The following is a 17,411-nucleotide window of genomic DNA, read 5'->3' on the forward strand; positions in this document are numbered from 1 at the left end:
TGTCCTTGAAATACAGTAAAAATATAATAGATTACATTATCTATTCCTTCAACATGTACAGGAGGACATCATACTGTTGACAGGTTCTTAGAAACTGAAACTTGAAGCAAAACAACACATAATGAATCCAATTTTACTATAGGCTGATAGAAACAAGAGTTAAGGTCTATATTCTGGTCACAAAAACATCACTAAACTTCTAAATAAAGACCCCCAACACTTCTAATATTAAACATTTAAATAAATGTGAGCTACACATACATTTTTGAAAGATTAATAAAAAGGAGTAAAATCATTCTTTCCCAACCCACTTATTCTAGTTCAGGGTGGTGGGTGGCTGGAGCCTGTTCTTGCAGCTCAGGACACAAGGTGAGACCTGACCCTGGACAGGACACCCTCCCATCGCAGGGCCACTGGCACCCACACTCACTCAGACTGAGACTGTAAACATGCCAGCTCACCTCGTGTGCACAGCTTGGGGTTGTGGGAGGGAACCCAGGCAGACAATAGCCTGGTGGGGGAATCACTTTTTTTCTTCTCATCAATGTTATAACATGAAATGATGTTGAAGCAAACGTTATTTAAGGCTCTGCTGTACTACATTAGGGCAATTGATTCAGTGCCAGGCATTCACAGGAAACATTTTTTGATCATCTAAGAATGAGGCTGAATAAAACCTGGTCCCTGACTTCATGAAACTAGCAGTCTAGTGAGAAAAATAGACAAGCAAATCAATAATTTCCATACAAAGTGACAACAGCCAGCTGGAGCCAGGCATGTGGTGCTAGGGGAATGCTGGTAAGGGCAAGAGAATCAGATCAGGCAGTGGGCAAGGGCTTCTCAGAGGAACTGACTTCTAAGCTCTCAGCAGCAGAACTTAACCATCTCTGACTCCGACTTCAACTCCCAGCACTCAGGTGAGAAGTACCTTCTGCCCCTGCCTTTTTTGAGTTCTTTACCCTGTCAAAGCCATATTTAGTGCCTGTGTTTCTTCTAAGAGAGGGAGGAAGGGGAAGAGGGAGACGCAACAGGAAAGAGGAACATAGAAAAAAAAGACAAGAATTTGATATCACAGACAGGTTCTGGAAGTTGCTAGAGATGGCCAGGGGTATGAAGGGTGACCACCCTGTGCTTGAGCAGTCCATGTCCTCGATATGGGTGTAAAGGCTCATCTATGACCACCCTTTCTCTTAACCAACAAGGAGACATGGAAGCAAGGTCTTCTTCCATCCCAGGAACCTTGTTGAGCTAAGCTAGTGATATGCAGCCTCCTACCACCGTGAGGGCAGCAAGATGAAGGCACAGGGCTCTGTGCTCTCCAAGAGAGTAAGGCCACACTTGTCTACCAACGCCCCAAGGTGACTTCTCCACAGAACACACCACGTACCCCAAGCCTTCCACCTTCCCAGAGAGGGAGCACATCTGTGATTCTGCTCCTGCCTCCTCTGGGTTACCTCTCCCCACCCCAGAACTCTACCAAAGATTTTTAAAAAGTGAGTTAGTACCTTAGATTGTCCTCCAGGGTCTCCTCATCAGAAGAGAAGGTTCCATTGCTGACGCTCTGGGGGGAGTGACTCTTCTTTCCCACTGACGCCTCCCGGGAAAACGAAGTGTCTTTCTTTTTCCTTTTGCCGAACAACTTCTTGAAAGGCTGGAATTTGCCTCCCTTCTTCTTGTCTGTGGATTGCAAGACAAACACCTGCTGCAGTTTGACAGGGCTGCACCTTGGGGCCTAAGAGCAAATTACATCTGAGCTGCTTCCAGCCCAGGGAGCGGGGTCAAAGGGCAGCCATTGGAGTGAATGAGCGACCAACCCCTATGCCAGGAATGCCCGGGCCTGCCCCTGTTCACGCACAGTCAGGTGGACACAAGCCAAGAGCACAGTAAGTCTTCTGCCTCCTGGCTCTCAACGAGCAGCTAGGGGCAACCCAAAGAGGTTCCAAGCTCCATGGGGGCCGGCACAGCATCCCCTTGCACATGCCACACAAAGATGGTGTCTGCTTTCTTCAACAAAGCAGATGACCCTTTCTCCATGCAAGAAAAACACATAAGCCAGACAGTTAAAAAAATTTATGTATGTATATAATGTCATCTGAGAAGCACTCCGTTTTAGCCGTTAGATGCAGAAGAAAACTGCTACCCTCTTGGTATAAGCTTTGCTCCCCCAATTCCCTCCATGCCCATATATTTCTGGTTTTTCTCTCATTTCCTTTAAAACTACTGTGAAGAGCCCAAAAGAATGGCTATGGACATCTTTCCTACATTATTTCATCCAGTCAGCACCCAGGCTCACAGCCAGTATTTTCTAGATATTTTAGGTTATACCTTTCAGTTCTGCTTCTTCAGATACAAATTCCACCACATCGCTCCACTCCTGCTTCGGAAAAGGAAGCATAAATCATCCCATACCAGAGGCACCATCTTGGGCCTTTCCTTTCCTTTAAGAAGTTTAAAGAATCATTTATCCAGTGGTCAGGCAATCTTTTTCTTCAATTATTTAACTCTTACTAGGCATCACTGTTCTAAGAACTTTACAGATATTAGTTCAATCCTCACAATTCTATAAGGGGGACACTATTAACATCCCTATTTTACACAGGAGAAGCCTGAGGCACAGAGGGATGAAATGACTTGTCTATGTCACGGGAAACCTATCTTTGAAGCTGGAGTCAGGGAAAAGGGAAGGCTGAGAATGCACAATGTGTACAGAAAAATGCCTGTAAAGAACACAAAGGCATGGGCCCCCGACTTAGTGTCAGAGGTCCCAGAACTTTGCCCGCCAGAGTCTACAGAGAGATCTAGGTATAAAAACAAGGTTAATGATGGTTAAGGTAGTTGTCTCATTTCCTCTAGTGATCTTTGGTTCTGGCCTTTCTGAGAGAAAATCTGAAGTGAGGAAGAAGTGTTTTAAACCACTTTGCCTAAGATAGTGAGGAAGCAGATAAAATAGTCATCAGTTATAAAAAGACATATACTGGGATTCTTAATACAGATGCAAACAGACGCTCAAACATCAGCAGTCCCTGAAACAGTGCTGTATTATATCACATTTAAAACAAAAGCAGGTTTCTAACATATGAGATGCCTCCTACACCTAAGGCTTTGTGCTAGGCATGTAGTCCTCAAAAAAATTCAATTTTCACTGTGTTACTTAAAAGGCAAAGTGTGAAATACAATTGAGACAATATCATTAAAAATGGTAAAAATTTTAAAAATTGGAAGGTTTGATTTCAAAATGTTTGTATGCTTTTCATGGTTACTTATTCAGGAGGACAGGCCAGAGATTTTCGGCACCTACTTTTGGCTCCCATGAACAAAATCTCCAATGAGTAATTTTCTTAAATTACCATCAGTAGATTTTGAAGACCACCAAAGAACATTAGGCAAGTATTAAAAGAACTGACCTTACATAAAATGAGTCCATAAAGATTTTAAATTAAAAAATTTCTATAAGCTGCTACAGGTATCATTACATTATTATATAATTGGTCTTTGGCACTGACTGATGAAATAAGTAATATCTTCTCTGTGACTTTCCAAGGTTCAAAATATGTAAATGACATCATTACTGTAAACGGGCATCGTTATAAATGGTCAGACCGCCATTTATGCTACATTTCACTTATTTCTGAGATAAGTTCTTCCTTTTTCCCTTTATATCAATTGTGTTTTTCCCACTGCAGAAATATCTAACCCCAAATTCTCTTGTCAGGAATATTCTAAAAGAGCATAGCCAAATTCTAAAAACATCAGTTATGACATCATTACTCCCACCCTGGGCCCACTAATCCAGCTTTTAAGCTAACTAGAGAATTTTTGATTACATCAGAATTTATTGATAGAAAAACATCATCATTTGCTCTAAACTCAAGGTGGAGTTGGTGGTGTTCAGTTGAACTGGAACCAAAGGAGTTAACGATTATTATAGACAGATTACAGTTTCTTGAACAAGTTATTGTGTATTTAACTAATGGGTGACTTGGTCTGTCAATAAGGCTAATGAGGTCCATTGTATTGCCTCATGTCCAGAATGGTGGCAGCCACCACAGAAAATAGTTGTTGCATTGGTCCTATTGTGGGGATCCAGAAAGTGAACAGAACCTGGAAAGAGCTGAATACAAACACAAGGCCAGGACAAAAACAGCCTTGGGGAGAGTGCTGGGCCACGGAAGCCTTAGTGTGGAGAACCTGGTGGGCTGCAGGCAAGTGCAGAATGGCCTCTTTCAGGGGGTCCCATCTGCAGAACTGTCCATTTGAGGGCTGCTTGTGAAGCAGGTGCTCTAGCACTCTGTGCTGCACGTGATATGGGCAGTGACTTGGCATGAGTCCACACGTATTATCCTGGAAGGTGTGTCAAAGTCCAAATGTCAGAGAGCACACTGCTCATTAGTACTTGGGAAAGGCTGTTTCAACAACAACTTGGTTATTATCAGGAAGGTACAAGAACAGTAAAACCTACCTGAAGTACCCATCCAACAACCACTCCTTCCTACCATGAGAGAAAGAACTTCTAGGTCCTGAGAACACCAACCTCTCTTTGGAGGAGGGGTCAGAAGACAGAAGCTTACAAGTGTGCTCCAAAGTCTTAGTGTTTGGTCACATCTTGGTTATAATAAGTAACATCCCTCTACCTCATTTTCAAAATTAATAATACATTTTCTGTCAGAAATATCTTTACATTTTAAATAAAAATTTTTAAGTTTGTTTTTATAATATTTTTTACTATTGATTGTGGCAATTAATTAATTTGCCAGGGCTCACTTTATGAAAAGCACCAGTAACTATATTTAGGCTCACCCTACATTCAGACAGCAAGTTGTGATTAAGCAACATCAATAGGGAATGAAACTTTATAACTCAGATAAGGAGTTATACTCTTCTTTACTTGTTCCCCCAGTTTTATTCTCAAAGTTCAATATAACATCTCTCGCCTCAAATACAACAAGTACCTAAATTTTACAAAACATTTGCTACTTTATGCCACAACAACCATTACGAAAACCTGAGCTGTGTCTGTAAGTATGTATTAAATAAACTATTTTAAGATCAACTTATAATTGGGGGCTGTATTAACAGTCTGCCTCCACAGAATCAGCCAGATTAAGTGCATGGTCATTATGAGAAGCTATTTCCTTGAAAAATAACAGCAACTGTTATTGTGAGTATTTTTGTACAGATGGGGCCCAAAAGATCAAAGCAATTTTAACAATGTAGTAAAACAGAGCACTTCTGTAATGTTAATGTGAAATATTCCCAACTGTAACTGCCACAGAGAAGGAGTATAGCTTAACAAAGTGTCTCTGACATTAGAGTATTCAGGATGGCATTTTAGAATTTTACAATACAAATTTATTTTTGTTGGGCGGTTGGGGCAATGGGGAGAAGCAGAGAAGGGGAAGGAAGAAATGTTCTATTAAATTGTTTTTTTAATTGGCTGCAGCTCTAGTTAAGAGTTAAATATATGGGCCCCAGAGATAGGAATAGTTGGCCCAAATCCTGATCCCATCTCTTACTAGCTATGAAACATCTGCTTACCAGCCTCTCTGGAAATATACCATCTTAAGACATAAGAGTGAATTTATTGGAGAAAAGACAATGGGTACCACATTGTCTTAATATTTCACCCTTTTTGTGTTGTAATTTTTCACAGGAAAGAACCTATTTATGAATATACACTACTTTCAGGGAGCATGGTAATTTTCATTCTTTAAGTACTGAAATGAATTAATTTATTTTCATCATCCAATAATTACTTTAGGGAATTTTTTTAAGTGCCAATTTTCCATTATTTCACGAATATAATAATATACCATTTTCTGGCTGCATCATCATAATTACTAGTTTACATAGGAGATTCTAAAAGTTAAAAATCACTGGGCAAGTCAAGCAAATCTGATTCATTTTCCATTTGTCATAAGGATGCGATTCTTACATTGTCATTTCTAAACCTAAAATAATAAAAGCATAACATTTCTCTACATTGGATTATCTATATGGTATGCTTTAAATGAGAAGCAGAATTTCCTATCATAGTTCATTTGGAACATCATAAATGTTTTAGTCTGGGGTTTCTCAGACTGTGTTCTGTGGGTCGGTACCAGGTTCTTATTCCAAGACCAGTACTTTTGAGATTCCAGATAAAATAAAGTTAAATATGTTTCTTTACCATGAGACCTTTCAAGGTCTTTAATATGCTGATACCATATTGCTCTCCGAAAGAGCAGAGATTGTGTAGTCCTTCCCAAACTTGTTTGGTCATGGAAACTTGACTTACTAGACATCCATCATGCCTAGTGCTCCTCTGAACATATGCTGGAAACACTTGCCTTCATTATATCTTTCAAACATCTTTTAGTTCCTTTAGGTAACATATATTTCATACACACACCTCCCCTTAATGACAGAGTACCCTGCTCAGTAAACCTGAGTAAGCTGACTGAATATTTTGGTTAAATAAACCTAACATTTTAGGACAAATTCTGATTTCAAACATGTATACTTAACATATGTCAATAACATACATTAAAACACAGAACACAGCAACCATCTGAATTGTATAATTTTACTATTTAGGAAGAATTTTGCAATGATTTTCTTAGCTCTGGAACACTGGAATACTTTTGAGATGGAAATGTCTAGTTAAAAAATAACTGTGTATTGGAAATACACTGTAATACACAAGTACTTGCTGGCTATCACATTTTTATTGGACTCCGCAATCCCTGTACATTTCAGTAAAGACCGAGGAGTTGGCAACATGCCAGTGGGCTGTGCTCTTCGGTGCCAGGAGATGACAAGACTGAGGACTGAGAGGAGGGAAGGGGTATCATGTCAGCCTGTTGAGTTACAAAGGCAAAGAAGAAATAGTTTTCTCCTTTTCTGGGGAAGTATGGTGGGAGGAAGACATTTGCTGCCATGCCGATTCTGACAACAAAGAGACAGGATCAATAATACTCCTTTAGAAGAAGTCAGGGATCCCTGGAACAAATGGTGAGAGGCCCGGGGTGGTAGTGACTGCAGTTGTCAAGTCGTGGGTCACAGTCACAGTCACAGGCAGAGAACATCGTGACCAGCCCGTATCCAGAACACCAGATCCTGGACACCTGGGTGGATGGGCTATGGTATGCATTATAAATGTCTAAGGAAGGACTAGAGCTTGGACTTAGGTTGTTTCCTCACCCAGAAATGTCATTTTTGTCTTCTCAATGTGATGAAATTCTATTCAAAGACCTAGGTCCTTGAAGCTTTTCCCAAGTTCCCAAGCCAAGTGATAATTCATCAGCCTTCACTCTGGCTATTGTGCACTTTGTTCATACTTCCGTGTGCCACACCATGTGTCAGGAGCTGCATGGTGTCCCCCAAAACTCGTATGTTTAAGTCCTAACCCCCAAATACCTCAGAATGTGACTATATGTGGAGAAAGGGTCTTTAAAGAGATCATTAAGATAAAATGAGGTCATTAGGAGGGCCCTAATCCACTATGACTGTTGTCCTTATAAGAAGAGATTTGGACACAGACACATACAGAGGCATGACCATGTGGGGACATCGGGAGGAGATGGTCATCTACAAGTTAGAAGACACCAATGACACCTTGATCTTGGACATCTAGACTCCAGAATCGTGAGATTAATAGTGGTGTTGTTCAAGCCACCCAGTCTGTGGTGCTTTGTTATCTAGCCCCAGCAAACTAATACACCACATTATCGTCGTCGGCAGCCGTCCGTCTTGAGAGACGATGGTGTAGCTTCTTAAGAGTCTATCTGCACCGCCGAGAATGGCTGTGCAGTCCGACTCGGGAGTGACACGGTATCTGTCTCCTCCCGTGTTGAATCGACATCTTGCGATGACGCTGGAGTGTCCTCTCCAGTGAAGCTGAAGCTACAGAGCCTGGGCAGGGTGATATGGAGGGTCTGCTGTTGCCCATGCAGCAGACCCCCCCTCTCTTCGCAGCTGAAGGGTCCAAGGGAAAGACGGAGTCAATACAGCTTGGCTTCAGGTGCGCCGCATTATAGTTGTATGATATCAAAGAGATCACTTTGGACCTGCTGATTTACGATCTTGTGCCTTCACACCTTTAAATACGTACTTCTACTGGGAAATGCCTTTCTCCACTTGCTTAGAGAACTCCTAACAATCTCTCCAAACATTCCAGGTGTCACATTGCCTTGAAAGTCATCCTTGAACACTCCGGCCAGAAAGAGTGACACCTCCTCAGTTCTCTCTCTGTGCATGTACAGACACCTATTACAATACCACAAAGCATGCCATCATTCCTGGACTGCAAGTTCCCTGGGGACAGGGACTACTAAGTCTCATTTATTCCGCATCTCCAGCATCCATAATAATGCCCGACACAGTGCAGACACACATTAATATGGATCGACGTTCCCTGTCCCCTTACAGCCCTAAATGTTTTAGAATTCAGAAGTTTTCAGATTGTATAAAGGTATATTTAGGTTCCGAGAGGTGGGGGGTCGAAAGGGGGTGTCCATGGCAGCACTTTATAACCAAATGCAACATTTCTGGAAAACATTTACATTCACCTTGAGCTTGGCTACCAAATGAATTTGTGCCAAACTTACAAAGAACTCTGGGAATGGTGCTCTCTTTACACAATACAGTCAGCCATGCAATCACACTTGCTTTTATGGTAATTTGTGCCAAAATGATTGAACCATAGTTCAATAGAAACACAAGGTGAATACAGAATACTGCACCCAGCTGAACTGAGGTGTGTATAAATTCACAAAATTCACACACACACACACACACACACACACACACCCCTCAAATATCTACCAGTTACCCCAGACTGCCATCTGTGTTATGAGGTGTATCCACACACAGCTTTCTGTCCAAGTTCAGGTAACCCTCCTCCCACCACCTCACAGTAGTTCACAAGCTGTTGCCCTCCAATGATTCCCTAGTCCACAAGCAAACTTCAGGTCTTTTTCTAGGTAAAATGCTATTATTGTAGTATGTATGCATTTCATTACCATTTAACATACGGAAACTACTACATTTGTAAGTTAGGTTCCTTTCCTTTTAAAATGTCACTGATAAATTTTTTTGTGTTGTGCTACTATCCCATTTTTTCCCATTAGCCTTTGGTTTCCTTTTGCAGTTTTGCATAACATGTTGAATTTTAGCAATGCATATGTCATATTATAGCAGAATTGACTGTACATATCTGAAGAGAACCTACTGAAGTATGTTTGTACTTACTTAGGTCTATGCAAGAACCTATCAATTAAAATGACCTGGCTGTTTCCTGGGTCCTCTATTACTTGAAACTGCATCAATTTTTAGTTTTTCCCATTGGTCTGTCTTAGAACCCCCTTTAATGTTTCACAATAATCCAAAAGAAATAATATTTAGAAATAGTAACAGAGGCAGATATTATTTTTAATGTGAAGTCTCAGTGTTTGGCCACATTTCTCCCACACACTAGAAGAGAAGATGTGTGGGTGCTGATTCTTTCCACTGCCAATTTCTGCCACTTCAGTTTCAGAGGGTGCTGTGAATCAGTGGCCAACTCTGAGTGGAAAATAATGGCAGGGGGAGCTGCCTGCTACCTTGACGTGCATACTTAGTGCAGTAGCAAATTGCCTCAGCAAAGGATACCTCCACACGAGGGCTGAACACATTAAATTTGTTTCAATTCAACACTGAACACCCAGCACCTGCAGGACTGGTGCAGGCCCAGCTGGCAGCACTGATGGATAAAACAAAAGCTTTAGGGATGTCGGAGGCTGTATTAATTAGGGTTTAATCAGGGAAGCAGAACCAGTAGGAGATCGTGTGTGTGTGTGTGTGTGTGTGTGTGTGTGTGTGTAAAAGACATATTAGGAAATATATTTCAAAGAATTGGTTAAACCAGGTGGGGGCTGGCTTAGCAAGTCTGAAATCCATAGGGCAAGTCATCAGGAAGGACACTTGGAATTCATAGGCATAGATTGAAGCTGCTCTTCACAGGTGGAATTTCTTCTCTCAGAGTAACTTAAGCTCTGTTTTTAAGGCCTTTCAATTTACTGAATCAGGCCCATCCAGATTATCTTGAAAAATTTCCCTTACTTAAATCAACTAATTATGGACTTTAATTACATCTACCATATACCTTCAGAGCAACAGCTCAATAAAACAATATTTATATTTGACTAAGTAATTGGGGACTAGTCTAGCCAAGCTGACACACTCAAATATCATCACACTCCATCCTTTGTCAACTTGGCACCCGTACACATCTCCTTAAACCATACTTAATCTCCAAATAAAGTCAATAACAAAATAACGTAACATTCACTAACATGACACCAATGTCCCATGTACATCTGAAAATACACTAACATGTTTCCCAGATGAGGATGCCAAGTACCTGGGTGATGTTCACCCTTCTTCTGTAACTTATATACTGAGATATGTACAAAATTCATATTTAATAATCCTATGTCAGGTTATAAGGTGATAAGAGGGATAAAAGGGAAGAAAACAAAATATCTGTCACACACACACACACACACACAAATATGTTCATAACAAAATAAAGAATACCCACAACTAGTGGAGTCCCTATTTCTGCACCGGGTCCTGTAATTGTAGCTGGTCTGTATAGCCATCTTTTCCACCACCTGTTGCCCTCAGCAAGGACCTCAGCTGGTTGTGGTCCTCTGCCCAGTGAGGTGAGCCAATTGCGGATTCCTGAAGAATCTGGCCATTAGGTGTCCTGAACTAGGCTGTTGTAGCTTTTAATTGCTCCACAGCACACGAGAGTACTAGAGATGCCTTGAGGGATCTCATGTTTTCCAGACATACTCTTCCTTACCCTCACTGTGTAGAAGGAGCCTGATTTTCCATTGGTAGTCAGGATCAATCACTCTGGTCAGTATCATAACCCCCTTCTTTGCCTGTTGATTGAGAGGCACGAGGAGCTCAAAGGAGTGTTCTGGCAGTCTCAACTACCAGTTCAATGGACTGAATCACTGCTATGTCTCCTGGTAAAAACATTCCTTCCATTGGAACTAAGAACTCTAGACAAGTAAAACCTAAAGTAAAGGGACGGGGCAAAAGTTTTCCTAAGGGGTCACTAGGGGTGATAGTGAATGGAGCTGCTCCCATTTCTATCCCTTGATTCCTGGACCCATGAAGCCTGGTAATGACAGAAGGATCACCACTGGATACTGACTTATATTGCATCCTAGAGGACAGAGTCCCAATGCTACAAAGTACTGAACTTAGCCAGCACCATAACTGGTCAAGCCATCTGGTCAAGCCAACAGCTTCAAGATGATGGGGAATGTAGTGGGACCAATGAATTCCATGAGCATGGTCTTTCAAGTTCCTTGATCAGCAGTGATGTCTGTGTGAAATATCATTATAGTGGATAAGGTATCCCATAAGTCCTCCATGGTAGTTTTGGCAGCAGCACGGAAAAGGCAAATCCATAACCGGAGTAAGAACAAAGCACTATTCCTTTCACAATGGAAGTGGTCCAATGTAATGAATCTGTATCAGAGAGGGAGCTGACTACCCCAGGGAATGGTGCTATGCTGAGGACTCGGTGTTGGTCTCTATTGGCCTTGGTGAATGGGTCAATGTTGTTGAGCTCATGAATAACTTCTATCCCTGACACCATGGCCATTTTTCATAGGCCTGTTGACAATTGGCTGGATAAAGAGGCTGAGAAGTATCCACACAATGGCTCCTCCTATGGACTTGATTATTAAAAGCCTCCGGAAGTTATCCTTGGTTGAGCATTCACATGAGACCAAATATCTTCAAATCCTCTGCCCATGCAGAGAGGTCTAGCCACCTACCCCTTCCCTAGACCTCTCTATGATCTCTAGAATATGATTTTCTACTCATATTCCTTCCAAAGTCCATGACCATAGAGCCAAACCACTGGCCACTACCCATGAATTGTTATATACCTGCACCTCTGTCTATTCCTCATTATAAGCAAAATGAACAATCAGATGCATTGACTGAAGTCCTGGCCCCTGGGGGGATTTTCCATCACCACTGTCCTTCAGGGCTACATCTTTCAAGTGGTGCCTGAAGATCATGCAAAACCATCCATAAACCAGGCCTGAGTTTTCTCTTCCTCAGTCAACTAGTCATGGGGAACAGTCCTTGAGGTCATAGGTGCAGACTGGGAGAGAGATGAGTGTGGCAGGAGTAAGCCACTTCATGTAACTTACATGTGCCTTCGAGGCCTGCCTGAACCTGACCTCATATATACCACTTCCTTTTTTTTGGTCATAAATTTCATCTAAAAAACTTCAGTGTACAACACAGAATGAGAATGAGGTAACTTGGTCATAGTTAAAAAACAAAAGACTCAGGATTGTAGCTGAGCCAAGGGTAGCAGTTTCCTAGAGCTGCTGTTAAAAAAAGACCACTAATAGGGTGGCTTAAAACAACAGAAATGTGTTCTCTTGCATGTCTGGAGTCTGGAAGTCCAAAGTCAAGGTGTCAGCTGGCTCATACTTGTTCTGAAGGCTCTAGGGGAGAATCTTCCTCATCTCCTCTAGTTTCTGGTGTTCCTTGTATACCACTTGCCTTTGATAAGGGAGTGCTGCTGTGCACATCCTGCTTTATGTCTTGGTGGGTCAGACAATACCCAGTTCAAGACAGGCACCTCAGGTCACACATGTGGTAACTTGGTGGCCCATGATTAAGCCTTCAGTTTTTACTAATGACCATTAGCAAGACAAAAACTGTTTCTCAAAAGGTGAACAGTTCTCTGTAGAGGATGGCAGGGTTTTTGCTTCACAATCATAAAGGCCTGTGCTGTGATCAACCCAGAGAGATCTGCCAAAGGCTCCAAATAGCATCCCTGGCTGCCAGTGACACTTCAAGCACCATTGCATCTGCTGCATCCTATGGCCCAAGAGGCAGAACAGTTTGCACAGCAGACTGGACCTACTGCAGAACCTTCTCTTGCTCTGGACAATATGTCTTCACAGGAAGAAATGTTCATTTCAACTGGTCGTGTGAAGGTGAGGAAATACGCCCCAGAATCTTAAAGATCTATATTTATTTAGTTACCTATGCCATTTTCTAGTTTCTTGGGTAATCAGTTTCACATCTGTAAAATAGGGTGACTAACCTGTATTCGTCGGCAGCCGTCCGTCTCGAGAGACGATGGTGTAGCTTCTTAAGAGTCTATCTGCACCGCCGAGAATGGCTGTGCAGTCAGACTTGGGAGTGACACGGTATCTGTCTCCTCCCGTGTTAAATCGACATCTTGCGATGACGCTGGAGTGTCCTCTCCAGTGAAGCTGAAGCTACAGAGCCTGGGCAGGGTGATATGGAGGGTCTGCTGTTGCCCATGCAGCAGACCCCCCCTCTCTTCGCAGCTGAAGGGTCCAAGGGAAAGACGGAGTCGATACAGCTTGGCTTCAGGTGCGCCGCAGGAGTTGCCGGTGTTGACTACAACGTCAAACCGCCTTAGGGACTCCGGCTCCGGATTTTCTGTCGGGGTTTACTCCCTTAGCCTTTCCCCTGAAGAGGTATGCCGCAAGGCAGCGGAGGTTTTTTGGAGTCAGAGTTTTCCTTCTCTGATGTGCCCTGACTGGAAGATCGAACCAGCAAGACTTAGCTCGCAGGCCGACGCTCAATCCACTGAGCCAAACCAGCCAGGGGGGACTAAACTGTATTACTACTATCAAAAGTCCCTCCTGTTCTAAAATTCTATAAACTGTTTCTTTAAAAAGCCAGGCAAGTTTAGAATACATATATTCTGGTTCATAAACCTTACTACTCCTTTCACACATTATCTATTAACTACAGTATTCCCTCACTTATCATGAGTATTATGTTTTAGACTCCCCTGCGATAGATGAAAATCCACAAAGTAGGAACCTTATGTTTATTTTAGTACTTATATATATTTCAAGGTTTTATAAACCCTTCCCACACACTTATATACCACTCCCAGTCCCTTATTAACCTTTTCTACTCCCTTATTAACCTTTTCCACACTTTTATAAACACTACTTATGCTCTTAAACATATTCTACACTCTTAAACCTATGTAACTTTAACAAATATGTATACAGTACTGCAAAATCCCGCGAGATAGGGAAAAATCTGCGATAAATAATTAAATATAATATTTTTTAAAATCCCGTGATACAGTGAGGCTGTGATAAGTGAACAGCGATATAGAGAGGGACTACTGTATATTCATTATGCTTTCTCCATTCCTTTTTGGTCTCCATATTACACTGGTTTTGTTACTATTGTACTCATTTAATGAAAGTAAGGACCTTCAGGGCTTGGGAGAGACAAAACCATAGTCTGCAAGTCGGTAAAGACGGCCCAGTCATTTCAACTCCTCACCTCAGGATCCAGGTCTCTATTCCTAGGAAAGGCAATGCTGATGAAGAAGGAATAGTGTCCTAGAACCTGAATCCCCAACAGTCACCACCTCACTGCCATCCTAGGGTCTGTCTCAGCGAGATTTTCTGAGAAAGGTGACTAATGGGTGAGCCTCAAATCTGGGCAAAACATGTGGACCTGCCTTCAGACACACTTCTATGATATCACAGATGATGTTAGTCACTCAGAGTTCTTTTAAAGCTCTGAGGGACAAAGTCAGATGGGCCCCAGATAGCCTCAGGCTTATGGGCCAATGATACAAATAAAGACAGCTTTAGTTGCTGACCAATTCTGCCCCAGGAGATTCAGATTTTGCTAGCCCTGCAATTTGCCTGTCTGCTTTTCTTGGTGTCTTATATATTCAGGAATGTATGCCCTACCTGAACTCTTACTCCATCTAACAATCTTACAACTTGATATCCTGTCTACTAAACTCAGCCCATCTATGGTGAAGCAGTGTTATTGTGTCTAGCACAGTGTTCAGTGCATAGGTGGGACTACAAGGAATGGTGAACAAACATTTACTGCAGTCCTACTGTGTGCAGAACACTGAGCTAGCACTGGTATATCACAGGAATTACTAAGTTTCTGACATCAGCTAATAGGAGAAATTAGTAAATTTAGTAAAAAGAAATTAGTACGTTGTTTCTCAAATTCATACAGTTTTTAGGATTCTATCCTCCTATGAGAAAAATTGGAGTCTTACTAGGGAGAAAAAACCCTGCTAGCAGTTGATGGGGCTCTGTCTGCCTGAAGTCTAGAGGGTTTAGCGACAGTGGCAATGGAGTGATGATGATATGTGTCTAGGGAGTTAGGGGTGAGCTAGAAAGAGGGTGTAGAATCTTCCCTCAAGGACATGTGAAGTCCAGGGAGGTTTAGACTAAGGGAAATTATAAGGCCATTTTTTTTCAGTTAGTGGGTGACAGCCCATTTAATGGGCCCCGCAATCAATTTAGTGAGCCATGGAGTCATTGGAAACTAAGTAGAAGAGAATAGAGTGGAATACAAAATCGAGTGAGTACTATTTCATAAAATTTTTGTCTCTAGACTATACAAGATCTATCTGAGAAAAAGTCCAGCCATTGTTAATACAACAAGAACAGTTTGTGTGATGTTGGTATAACCAGGCAGTCAAGGAGAATGGACTGGAATGCATATGTATGAACAATGACGACTTCACTGTACTAGTCAGTGGGGGTGGTAGATGCCATTGAGTGAGCATGTGTACTGTTTGGCCATCGTATTCAAAATGACTGAGCGAATAGAGCAATGAATCTGCATCAAATTTTGCCTTAAGCTTGAACATTCCTCCACAAAAACTATTTGAATGATTCAGAAGGCTTTCAGGGATGATACAATGAGTGATTGGCAACTTCATCATGACAACACTCCTGCTCATGCATCATGTCTCGTGCAGAGTTTCTAGAGAAACATCAAATCACGCAGGTGACTCAGGCCCCCTACAGCCCCGATTTGGTGCCCTGTGACTTCTGGCTTTTCCCAAAACTAAAATCACCTTAGAAAGAGAAGAGATTTCAGACCATAGACGAAATTCAGGAAAATACGATGGGGCAGCTGATGGCAATTGGGAGAACAGTGTGAGGTTCGAAGGTGCCTACTTTGAAGCTGACTGAGGCATCATTGTCCTATGTACAGTATTTCTTGTATCTTGTATCCTCTTCAATAAATGTTTCTATTTTTCATTTATATGGCTGGATATCTTCTGGACAGACCTCGTACGAATGTTTATGTGTGTGTATACACAACTTCATACACACACATGTTCTGATATAAAACATGTTTCTTGCTTTAGATTCAAGACAAAAATATTTGAGGAAGGCTAATCAAGAAAAATTAACAAACTTCCCAGTAAGTTAGGCATTTCCATACAAGAGTCAATAACTACTTATCAACACAAGCCATTGCATATGTGGCAGTCAATTTGGCTAAATGAAGATGAGAAAGCATTGCATACAAAAGCTGAGAGCTGCCAAAGCCATTAACTAAGCTCCCAGACACTGCCAGAGCCAGAGCTGATGTTTGGACTGCTGAAATCTCTACTTGGCTTTGATTATTTAGCTTCTCAAGTACTGAAACTTTATCTCAGAGATCAACAAAATCTTCCATTTCCTAATTGAAGAAGAAAGAAAGCTCTATTAAACTTAAGACATTGTGGCTGCTGAGCTTGGTTTTAGAGCACAACTTAAAAACTTAAAATTTGGGGCATAACTTTAAAAAGGATTATGCCTTCTTTACCTTTTGTATATGCTCTACTTTCAACAGAAAATTCCTTCAATATAAAATTTCATGCAGGAAATTAAATCTGCATGCACCAGATTCATTTCTGCTGAATGGCATCACTTGGTATTTTTCAAGTGCCCTTCACAGGACAATTTCAAAGAGTTGGGAGTGATGGTGAAGTCACCACTTGCTTTCTGCATCAGGCTAGAGAAGCTAAGCTAGCTGAACAAGGTCAGATGCTGAGTAAAGAAACCAGGTCTCTGAACTCTGAGCCTGGTCTCCAGCCAGCTAGTTAGGCAGGCACTCCAATCAGAAGACAGGTGGTTGAGGAATACTCTATTCCACTCCATCAGTTTCTCAGGGATGCCTTCCCTAGACTGATATCCAAAGTACTGATGATGCCCTGGGGTATTTGGCAAAAGGCTGAAAAAAGATCATTCTGAAACTGTTAAATGGAAGTGTTGCATAATGTTCCTTCACACATCGTATGGAAAATTTTAGAACTTATTATCAACTTCCAGAACTGTACAGAATGAAGACATGAATGAACTCAAGAAATCTTTAGATACACCCACTAATGATAAATTCCCAATGGTTATGAAGGACACAAAGATATTTCATAATATGTTTGCAATTAAGTGAAGCTGATAGCAGAGGGGGCAAATGCTATTTTCCATAAATAATACTACTAGTAAACTTTATTAAACTTTGGGTATATGCCAGGCTTAAAATTTTACATGTCCTATCTCACAATAACTCTGTAAGTTCTTTTCCACATTTTATAG

The 17,411-nt window shown here is 41.6% G+C and overlaps 1 protein-coding gene across 4 annotated transcripts in view; it reads right to left on the reverse strand.

Moving 5' to 3' along the window:
- The window catches only part of CRACD (capping protein inhibiting regulator of actin dynamics), an 81,230-nt gene that overhangs the window by 50,786 nt on the left and 13,033 nt on the right, over positions 1-17,411 (reverse strand). For 2 of the 4 annotated variants that reach the window (XM_090266839.1, XM_090266838.1), the window contains one exon: positions 1,506-1,677. In XM_090266839.1, the coding sequence (XP_090122965.1) occupies positions 1,506-1,677 (172 nt within the window). Of the gene's footprint in view, positions 1-1,505; positions 1,678-17,411 lie in introns of those variants that run through there. The other 2 variants (XM_090266840.1, XM_090266841.1) reach the window with 2 other exon arrangements.

The sequence above is a fragment of the Furipterus horrens genome, unplaced genomic scaffold (assembly GCF_987537825.1).
Source record: "Furipterus horrens unplaced genomic scaffold, mFurHor1.1.pri manual_scaffold_2, whole genome shotgun sequence".
In the NCBI taxonomy this organism is placed as follows: Eukaryota; Metazoa; Chordata; class Mammalia; order Chiroptera; family Furipteridae; genus Furipterus; species Furipterus horrens.